The 11660-nt window shown below is 38.4% G+C and overlaps 1 protein-coding gene across 2 annotated transcripts in view; it reads left to right on the top strand.

Annotated features, from left to right (window-relative positions):
* Window positions 1-1271: 1271 nt before the first annotated feature.
* LOC137245275 (uncharacterized) overlaps window positions 1272-11660 on the top strand; it is a 78784-nt gene continuing 68395 nt past the window's right edge. Inside the window, exons 1-2 of one of the 2 annotated variants that reach the window (XM_067775657.1) lie at window positions 1272-1366; window positions 4436-4514. In XM_067775657.1, coding sequence (XP_067631758.1) covers window positions 1304-1366; window positions 4436-4514 — 142 coding nt within the window. In that variant the 5' untranslated portion in view covers window positions 1272-1303. Of the gene's footprint in view, window positions 1367-4435; window positions 4515-6347; window positions 6517-6580; window positions 6696-11660 lie in introns of those variants that run through there. The other variant, XM_067775655.1, reaches the window with a different exon arrangement.

Here is an 11660-nt window from a genome sequence, read left to right as displayed (position 1 = left end):
TGTACTGCTTAAAAGGGTTAATAGCCCATGTATTTTGGCTTTCCCCATGGGGGATAAATGCAGTCCTTTTAGGCTGACAATCGCTAGCAGTGAATCATATTTCTGCCCAACTGAGACATTCGGGAAATGAGTGTTCACTTACACCTTTCAGGTATCCTATTGAAGCCGGTTCCGACAAGAGAATATTCCTGAGCCACGCGGGCTCGTTACACCCTTCCATGTTTTCGCAGAAGCTTACCCAGGAGTCTCTTTTGGCTTCTCTAGTCTCATATGTATATAAACGTATGTAATCTCATATTTAAAAATTGTAGAGCTCCCAGCACGTGCGTAGTTTACTCGTCTTTGCCTGTTGGAGAGCCTCAGAAAGCTCTGCGGTCACTTATCGTCTCAGTCACCCGCGGATCTTTATCCCCATCCAAATGAGTTTTCAGTGGGTAACAGTAATGAAAAGTACTTTTACCAACCAGAGTAAACTTATCCACCATGGCGTCCACATCAGTTTCGAATAACACGTCTACCACCGTATATGATCCAGTTAGAAGTTCATCCAGCTTGCAACTATACAGACCTCAGCTAGTTCGCATATTTGAAAATTCTTTGGACGTCACTCGTCAAGACAGAATTATATATAGATATCGATGGTCAGAGAAGGAATGCTCAGACAAAATTCCAATCCGTTATCTGGGAGCTCACAGGAGTCAGGTCGAAAAACTCTTCCCTTATTGCACTAACAAAGGTCCCCTGTTACAGATACCCGCTTTTAGTATAAGAGCAAGAATGACCCACCAGGCGACCCAAGTATGCGTCTTTATTTTGCAGACGGGTCAGCCACCAAAGCTTTGGATGAGGATTTCATTAAAACCAAATTATTCATGATATTAAAACACCAATGGTATGTAATACGAACTAAAACCAAAAGAAGAAAGTGGCTCGGCAATCACTAGACAATCAAATAATGAACATTTAAATGAATATCTCTGAAAGGTCACTCACATTTAATAAGCAAAATGTGAAGTATTGGCGCGTGCGGCTAAGTTGCTTGGGCTTCTGCATTTCTCTTTGCGAGCCATCATAGAAGTGTGTAGGTTTATTTGAAAATTATAAACAATAATTTGATAAAATGTGAAATTCAACCAACCAATGATAAGATTACAAAATTGTTCACAACAAATTCGCATAAATCTATTTAAGTATTCGTTAAAGTAAAGACTATTTAAAGTTTTTTTGCAAATAAAACAATTTAGTATATGAAAAGCATTTGTAAAGGAATGTTGAGTTAATCGCATCAGTGTCAGACGAAAATATGTCATTACTTAGTTTTATTTATTATTTTGTTGTTCTTATCTCAATTTTGGTGCTTCTCCGTGTAAGTATTGTGTTATAGCTAGTTTAGTTTGTAAGAACAGACTATTAGGGTGGGACGAAATAGTTTGTTTTTCAAATAAATTTTTTAGTTCTTTAAAAAGCATTATAATTGCTGTAAGGGAGTTCAGAATTTTGTGTATTTGGTGTTGGAAACGTTGCTATAGTATACCCGTTGTACTTGTACACAGGGTATTATAACTTTGATTGGATAACGGTTGGCTGAAGAGGTATAAAGCAATCGAGATAGATTAAGACTTCCATATATCAAAATCATCAGTATCGAAAAAAAATTTGATTGAGCCATGTCCGTCCATCCGTCCGTCTGTGTTTACACGATAACTTGAGTAAATATTGAGATATCTACACCAAATTTGGTACACGAGCTTATCTGGACCCAGAATAGATTGGTATTGAAAAAGAGCGATATCGGATGATAACCACGCCCACTTTTTATATATGTAACATTTCGGAAAACACAAAAAACTTGATTATTTAGTAAATAATACACCTAGAATGTTGAAATTTGACGTGTGTACTGATATTGAGACTCCTGATAAAAATGTTAACAAATTTTGAAAATGGGCGTGGCACCGCCCACTTGTGATAAAATCAATTTTACAAATATTATTAATCAAAAATCGTTAAACCTATCTTAACAAAATTCGGCACAGAGGTTGCCTTTACTATAAGAAATGCTTTGAAGAAAAAATAACGAAATCGGCTAAGGACCACGCCCACTTTTATATAAGAGATTTCTAAAAGAGTCGTGGACGAACAAAACAAGCTATATCTTTGCAAAAACGAGCTTTATATCTATGGTATTTCATTTCCCAAGTGGATTTATAACAATAAATAGGAAAAACTTAAAATTAAAAAAATGGGCGTGGCACCGCCACTTTTATGACTAAACAATTTTTTATGTTTCGGGGGCCATAACTCGAAGAAAAATTAACGGATCGTAATAAAGTTGTGTACATATGTTTTCCTTATAGCAGAAAATATTTCTAGGAAAACTGGACGAAATCGGTTGAAGACCACGGCAACTTAGATATAAAACAAGTTTAAAAGGGTCGTAGTCTAGAATAATAAGCCACAACGTAGCAAAAAATAGTTTTGAATCAATGATATTTCACTTATCAAGATTTGTTGTAAGAGGAAATGGGGAGAAAATTTTTTTTAAATGGGCGGTGCCACGTGTTATGTAGAAAAGTAATTTATCTGAAATGAAATGTGCAATTGAAGCTCACGTTGAGTATATAATGTTCGGTTACACCCGAACTTAGACACCTTTACTTGTTTAGTTCTTTTTTTGGCTCGGAAAACAAAAATTACATGTTTCTCTAAGAATAAAAGGTTAGTTTTTATGTCGCTTCGAAAATAATAGTGTTTTTTGAGTTTTTACAAGGCGAATCCATACCAGGTGATGGCAAAGCGAATTCAACTAATTCGCTGTGCAGAAAAATGTCAAGTCAAAGGAAAATTTTAATTGATTTCGATTAACTGATATATTAAAGTACAAGGCGCTGTATGGAAAATAATCAAGAAGAAGCAATCAGCTGTTGGGATACTGGTACTGAGAATTCGCCTTGGTTTTTTATTTCCTTTAACAATATTTGGATTTTTTTCTTTTTCATATGTAAATATCTTTGGTTTACCGGCTGGTTTCAAGATTTATCAAGATTATGTAGGGAACACACCTCTGCCCTCCTTAATGGGGACAGCGATGTACCGCTCAGGGATGATGAACAAGTACGCAATCGATGGCGATGGAATAAATGTTCTCCCACCCTACTATGACGACTTAAGAGTAGCGTTGGCCAGATAAAAATAAAAAAAGACGCAAGAGCTAATAGATTGCCTGTGGAGCTATTAAAATATAGCGATAAAGAGGTGGTAAAGAGCATGCATCACTTCCTATGCAAAATTTGGTCGGACGAATGGATGTCGGACGATTAGAATCTAAGTGTTCTTTGCCCAATCCACAAGAAAGGGGATACTGCAAACTGCGCTCGCTATCACGAAAACCAGCCTTCTTTCCATCGCATATAAGGTCGTATCAAGCGTATTTTGCGAAAGATTGAAGCGCACCGTGAATCAGCTGATTGGACCGTATCAGTGCGGCTTCAGACCTGGTAAATCTACCACCGACAATATATGCTGCCATTTACACAGCTGGGCAAAATGACAATGGGCAACACCACCAGCTCAGTCAGAATTGGGAAGGACCTCTCCGAGCTGTTCGTTACTAAACGAGAATTCAGATAGGGTGACCGACCCCCCATCTTACGATTCCTTTAATTTGATGCTGGAGAAAATTATACTAGCTGCAGAACTTAACCGCACTGGAACAATATTCTATAGAAGCGCGCAATTACTGGCGTACACTGACGACATTGACATTGTCAGCCTAAACACCCGCGTCGTGAGTTTTACTTACACCAAACGGGAAAAAGATGGGTTTGATGGTGAATGATGACACAACGAAGTACCTGCTGTCATCGTGCAAAGTGTTAGCACATATGCGCCTTGGCAGTCATAAGTTCGAAATAGTAAAAACCTTCGTTTATTTGGGAACCAGCATCAACACTAGCAACAACATCAGCTCTGAAATCCAACGAAGAATCACTCTTATAAATGCTACTAGGTAGGCAATTGATAGTTAAGGTCCTATCTCGATAAACGAAAATCATGCTCTACAAGTCACCTATCATACCCGCGCTATTATATAGTGCCAAAACATGAACAATGACAACATCATGTGACGGAGCTCTGGGAGTGTTCGAAAGAAAAGTTTTTCGAATGATTTATGAGCCTCTACGCGTTGGCGACGACCAGTTCCGCAGACGGTTTAACGATGAGCAGTCCAGTGAATTAAAACAGAGCGGATACGCTGACTTGGCCATGTTGTGCAAATGAGAGATGAAGTAACAACAGCTCAATGCAACAAAAATGTCGTTCCACCCTAAAGTATGTTTATTGAACCAATTAATAGAAATACATATTCCACCTGCCGCTCATTAAACTTTATTAACAGTAACTGATAAGTTTCATTGTTTTCAAAATGTTCTAGCTGCTTGTAAAAGCATTTACACTGACACCTGAACTCACAACAACAACAACAACAAGGCAGCAAAATCGAGTTACTGTAGGTGAGTAACCCATACATCATTCCTATCTCTAAAATGGAGTTCAAATAATTCAAAAAGGGTTGCCACCTTGCATAAACTTATCAACCTGATGAAACTTTTGCTGTGAAAGTGAAATTTCCGCTAGGTGGCGCAAATGTACATTAGTAAACTGAGAAATAGCAGTAGGAATTTTTATACATTTTTTTTTTCAAACCTCAAATCTCGAGAAAATTTTACGAATATTTCGAATTCTCAAAGTACAAGTTAAAGGTCTCTGACACTTCGGATGGAGTTTCGGAAATTATTTTTCCGAAGCGTGTTTTAGATTTATCTCCATACATACGGTAAACATTTTTTTTTTTTGTCTAAAATCAAACCGAATTCTGAGAGACCCATAACTTGTACTTTGTCAGACTAAAATGTGTTGGGCTATAAAAATATATATTTATATAAATTCAGAGAGCTCCAAATAAAAATGTTGAAATTTTAGTAAAATTTTTTCGACTCTTTCGAAAATGTTTATGAGAGAATGTTTTATACTTTAATTTTTGTTTTTTTTTTATGGTTATACCCAGCAGTCGATACTTAGTATAATGTTACCCTGAAAAAAGCTTCTAAGTATTTTTATTTTAAACGACACCCCCTTCCCCCTCCAAGCTCCGTGAACCTTTTTACAAATTGCTTTAATTCTGAAAGTATTTACCTCAGTCCGATAATATTGTATATGGGTCACTTTCATCGTGGTCTACCAATTTTTGGGACCTGAATCACTTAAATTGAGGCCCGAACAGTTTTCGAAAAGGGAGCAGAGTCAAATCTGAAGTATTATTTGGGGACTATTTCGGGATCATTGCATGCCTTTTATAAGAATGACTTCGGAATTTTCTCTGCATTTGTCCTTTTTCGGGATCACTGTCGGATCAATTCGGGATTGCTTTCAGGATAATTTCGGGATTAATTTGGTTCCGTTGCGGGTCCAATTCGGAACTATTTCGGGATTTTTTCGGGACTTCTTGGGTACAATTTCGGCAGAATTTCGGGATTGGTGTCTTCATTTCGGATTGTTTTCTGTAGCGATTCAGGACTACTTCAAGATGATTTCGATCAATTCCAGATCACCCCTGGTTCATTATTTGCTTTCCAGATAATTTTCAAATTATTTTGGAATAAGACACTCTGCGCCTTAATAATAAAAATTTTCATTTCACGGCGTTCTCCCGGTTGTTTTGAGGCTATTTCTGTATCGCAACGGGGCCTTTTGTGATAACTTTTTGACCGTATATTCTTCTTTCTATAGATGATTGTGGGTTTATATATGGAATGTCTCCGAACTGTTTTCAGGATCATATATCGGGGTATATCGCAATATTTTTATGTTTTATTATTTCGTGCGGACTAGGCCGCGTGTATAGGCTAGTGCATACACATTCCGCATAATTTTTGAACAGCGTCTAATCTTGTGTTTATGATTTACGATTATTTTATAAATAACTCAGCGATTCAATTCGTCATAGAATTATTCCCCCAATTTTAACTCTGTAATTTTGTTTTTCTTTAATACGAGTTTTATATTGATATTAGCTGTTCAACTCAGAGCGCATCGCTTACTGTTTTTGAATCATAACCCAAACCAATTTGCATGTGTGTATGTGTAAAACATCCACACACATTCACAGCAAAATACAAATTTTTACCCAAAAAATGTGTTTGTGGTGCTAAATGATTCTTATCTAGGCCAAAATTTAATACGCTCCAAAAGCTTTAGAGCTTTTCGTTAAGCACTGATAAGATAAAAAAAAATTATTCTCATATTATTGTCATTCAAGTTGTTAATTGGTTTATACTCTACAATTGTGATGCAAAATTGTTCAAAGACGCGTCTTATTTAGTCAAGTGTTTGATAATTGCTTTAATAACAACGTGACTAATTTTGTTTTTTTTTTTCGAAAATAAGGCAAACAAATTGAAAATGTATTTCTCAGACGTAATTTATTTGAGTTTTTTGTTAATTCTACTATTTGTCGTGAGTAAAATTGAGTTCGAAGAGAAGTTCCCATATGTTCATTTAATTTTCATTTAACTTTAAGATAATCTATAAGTGCTTCAAACATCAAGCAGATAATTTGATCAATAATATTCCTCGAACGCGTTTGACGCGCGCGTCGACAATAAGACCGAGAAGACATTGCCTTGAGGTTCCAGGTAATTTGTGTTAAACTTGTACACATTTGTTGTGGTATATATGTTATTTGGAAAACTTCGCAAATAACCTTAAATGTATGTGTAACAAGTAGCATATGCCTGCCAAGCCAACGTAATATGGGAAAGTGTAAAAGTTCTCTTGAACTTCGAACTTTGTTCTTAAAAGTGACCTGTGAAAAATATTGAACCCACGTTTTCATCGAAATGCGAGAAAAATGTGTACTAATTTCTAGAGCTGTTGTTGTGTCAACATTCAATAAGTGGGGCCTCTCACAAATTGTCATTATTGTCCTCTAACTGGAGTCCAAGGAAACATGCTGTTTCAACAGGATTTGAACATGGAAATATTGCTTTTAGAGGCGTAGGCTCTACATTACAATTAAATAGGTGGTTGGTGTCATGTGGAAACACATCGCATTTAGAACATATATTACGTACATATGTCGGGGGTGAGAGCTGCAATTATGGCAAGGAAACGGCTACAATCATGTCTGCTGCCTTATAGTACTACTGATATCAACCGTATTAACATAATCTGATACAAGAGCGTGCAAATGCTGGCGTATTTCAATATTGACACCATTGATCTTGGTGATGTGTGTTCTCTGGTATAGATAAAGAGGAGAAAAAGACAGATTTAAATTAACCGAACATTACATACTCAGCCGAGAGCCTCGGAGACAAAATAAGGGAAAGTCACCCTGTAGGAAAATGAAGCTAGGGTAACCCTGGAATGTGTTTGTATGACACGGGTATCAAATGAAAGGTATTAAAGAGTATTTTAAAAGGCAGTGGGCCTTAGTTCTATATGTGGCCGCCTTTTCGAAATGTCGCCATAAAGGTGGACCAGGGGTGACTCTATAATGTGTTTGTATCGTTACGATATTAGCAAAACTAAGGGGTGCTGCCATCTCTAAGCCGACGCTAAGCAGCGCCTTGCATGCACATCCATAGATCAATCATTATGTATCTACATAAACGAATCAATCATTATGTCTACACATATGTAGGTGCACACAGCTGAGAGCAACGAAAGCACATGCAGATATCTTATCTGAAATGCTCCTAAAGGTATGCAATTGTGATTGTGGAAGTGTCGCTCACACATACAAGCGCATAGGGTATGAGAGAAGCTATAAGAATTATACATCTGCAGTTGTAGCTGAGAAATTTATAACTAACTAAATAATTCTGGAAGCGCCTAGAAGATACCACGGGGAAATCACAGAGTATAAAAGCATCAGCGGTAGAGGCGCTATGGGCAGTTTTGAGTTAAGCACGCTATCTGTCGGGCAATAGTTTAGTTTCATTTAAGCTATCAGTCAGTTTGCTTATTAAACCAACTAGTTGCAAAGTATAAGTGTTATTGTGAAGTAGTTTAATAAAGGCCATTTTTCCATTATTCAATATTGGAGTTATTTATTCAACAGTTTAGTGATTAGAACTTAATAAAAGGGCAAATAAGAGGATTTGCAGTCAATTCGTTACAATTGGTGTCAGAAGAGGAATTGTTGAATAAATTCCAGAGGACAACAAGGACATGGCAAAGTTCAGTGAATTGAAGATCCAGCAACTGAAGAAGGAGTTGGAGAACCGTGGATTGAATACAACCGGCATTAAACTCGAACTTCAGGCACGACTACGAGAGGCAATGGAAGCAGAAGGAATTGATGTGGACGAGGATGTCTTTTATCCTGATGGGGACGAGACAACAACAAAAATTGAAGAGAAAAACGAAACATCGCAGACAGTTACGAGCACAGACTTGAACATGATTTTGGCTGCAATATCTGCTCAAACATCGACAGTATCATCTCAACTGGAAGAACACGTATATGTCATCACAGATGGAATCCCAAGAGACACGAATAACATCGAAGATTGAAGCACAAGAAACGCGTATGTCAGAAATGTCGACACAGATTACATCCAAGATGGAAACTCAACTGGAAGAGCAAAAGACATATATGACATCTCAGTTGGCTGAGCAGTTGAAACACAGGAGGCCCGCATATCCACGCAGCTGGAGGCACAGGAGATAAGGGTAACATCAAAGCTGGAAGCACAGGATACAAAAATTGTGCAGCTGGAGGACAAAATTGATGTCGAGATAGAAGCTTTGAGAGGTCGTATACAGGAGTTGCAAATGAATCGCCCAGCTGTTTCAGCGAGTAATCCAAAGGTAAAAACACCATCCTTTGACGGTTCTGTTCCTTTCCAGGTCTTTAAGCTACAGTTTGAGAAGACCGCAGCAGTGAACAACTGGAATGCTGAAGATAAAGTTGCTGCACTGTTCATGGCGTTGAAAGGGCCTGCAGCTGATAATTTACAAACCATTCCAGAGGGCGAACGGAACTGTTATGAAGCATTGATGGGCGCTCTAGACAGACGAAACGGAACTGAGCATAGGAGACAACTATACCAAATGGAGTTGCTTAACCGCTATCAGAGGCCTGGTGAAACATTGCAAGAGTTTGCGTCGGATATTGAAAGGCTAGCACATTGAGCGAATGCGGACGCACCCGTGGAATACACTGAAAGGGTAAAGATTCAGAGCTTTATAAATGGCATACGGGACGTCGAAACAAAGCGAGCTACATACGCAAACCCAAAGCAAACATTTGCAGAGACGGTATCACATGCTCTGATTCAGGAAACAGCGTCGCTTCTGTGTAAGCCAGTTTTCAAAGCACGCCGTGTGGAAATAGGAAGGCCAGAGTGGGTAGACGCAATATTGGAGGCACTGAAAGGATCGCAAAAGAGGAGTGAAAGAGTTATCAAATGCTTCAAATGCGAGAAGCCCGGTCACATTGCACGTCATTGCGATCTTTGTCCTAATAGTTCCAACAATGTGGGTGGCCGTAAACGCAAAGCTGGAGGAGATGAGCAAGAGCGAGTAAGAGGTAGAGATCGAGAGCTAGAACCAGCTAATGAATGCCCTGTGATATCTGTGTTGCAAATTGGTAGAAAATCGAGCAGTCTTACCGTCAGAGGGAATGTGGATGGTAAAGAACATGTACTGACTGTAGATACGGGCGCATCTCATTCCTTGATTCGATCTGATTTGGTCTATAGGAGAGTAAAGTCATTACCTGGAGCGAGTTTGCGTACGGTCACTGGCGAGTATAACCAAGTCCGGGAGAAGTGATCTGTGAAGTCTTAATTGGGAAGGTCATGGTTTTACATAAATTTTTTGTGGCGGAGATTGTTGATGAAGTTATATTGGGAGTGGATTTCTTGGGTGACCATGACATCAAGATCGATATGCAGAGAAGGGTGATGCGTTATAAGAACCAGGATATACCACTTAACTTCAGTTTGCAGAAAGGGTTCAGTAGTAATAGAGTACTGGTGGAGAAGACTCGACAAAGACCACGAAAGTCAAAGGCAAAGTGTGATAGATCGAATGGGACAAATAAAGCGAAATCAAAGGTACCTGCGAGAAAAACACTGGCATTGACAAACCCTAATGGACGCACTAAAACGACTGAAAGAATTTTCCAGAAGGAATGCAAGGATGGTTTCAAGCCAGCGCGCACTACTGTTGTGAAACGTCAAGACGATACTGATGATGCAAAGTCAATCCGTCAAGATCAAGCTCTGCGAAGTAGTTCTTCATTGGCAAAGCAACAGAGTGCGAGGGAACGATCCAGGATAATGAGTAGTAAGATGAAACACAGGTACGACAAGGAAAATAATTCGGAAGGTTTCCGGGAGGGAGATTTTGTACTGCTATACAACCCTCACCGGCGGAAAGGCGTTCCATCCAAATATCGATGCAGTTGGGAAGGCCCGTACAGAGTTGTGAAGACGATCAGTGATGTCATCTACCGCATACAAGCAATTGGGAAATCACGAAATAGAAGAGTGGTACATTTGGCGATGCTAGCAGCGTTTAGAACGAGAGATTTGTCTGATCGGGACGATCAGACTTAGGTGGAGGGCAGTGTTACGAATATTAGCAAAACTAAGGGGTGCTGCCATCTCTAAGCCGATGCTAAGCAGCGCCTTGCATGCACATCCATAGATCAATTATGTATCTACATAAACGAATCAATCATTATGTCTACACATATGTAGGTACACGCAGCTGAGAGCAACGAAAGCACATGCAGATATCTTATCTGAAGGTATGCAATTGTGATTGGGGAAGTGTCGCTCACACATACAAGCGCAAGTGGTATGAGAGAAGCTATAAGAATTATACATCTGTAGTTGTAATTTGTTGTAGTTGGAAATTTATAACTAACTAAATAATTCTGGAAGCGCCTAGAAGATGCCACGAGGAAATCACAGAGAATAAAAGCATCAGCGGTAGAGGCGCTATGTGCAGTTTTTAGTTAAGCACGCTATCTGTCGGGCAATAGTTTAGTTTCATTTAAGCTATCAGTCAGTTGGTTATTAAGCCAACTAGTTGCAAAGTATAAGTGTTATAGTGAAGTACTTTAATAAAGGCCATTTTTCCATTATTCAATATTGGAGTTATTTATTCAACAGTTTAGTGATTCGAACTTAATAAAAGGGCAAATAAGAGGATTTGCAGTAAATTCGTTACAGTATGATATGGGTAGCAAATTAAAGGTATTTATGAGGGTTTTAAAAGGGAGTGTCCCTTAGCTTAGTTGTATATGTGAAGGCGTACCGCATATAAAAGTAAAATCTGTATTTGTATCTGTATCTGTAAACCAATCCAATCACCATGTTTCATCCCTTTTTTCGTATTTGGTATGAAATTATGGCATTTTTATTAATTTTTCGAAATTTTCGATATCGAAAAAGTGGACGTGGTCATAGTCGGTCAACCCGCCCATCAAGTTTCATCGCTTTATCAGTCTTTGGTAATGAATTATCGCACTTTTTCGGTTTTTCGAAATTTTCTATATCGAAAGTGGGCGTGGTTTTTTCGTTGTCCATGAGTGCCCAGGAACTTACATACCAAATTTCATTAAGATACCTCAAATTTTA

The sequence above is a fragment of the Eurosta solidaginis genome, chromosome 3 (genome assembly GCF_040869045.1).
Source record: "Eurosta solidaginis isolate ZX-2024a chromosome 3, ASM4086904v1, whole genome shotgun sequence".
Taxonomy (NCBI): Eukaryota; Metazoa; Arthropoda; class Insecta; order Diptera; family Tephritidae; genus Eurosta; species Eurosta solidaginis.
This window is presented reverse-complemented; position numbering and strand designations above follow the sequence as displayed.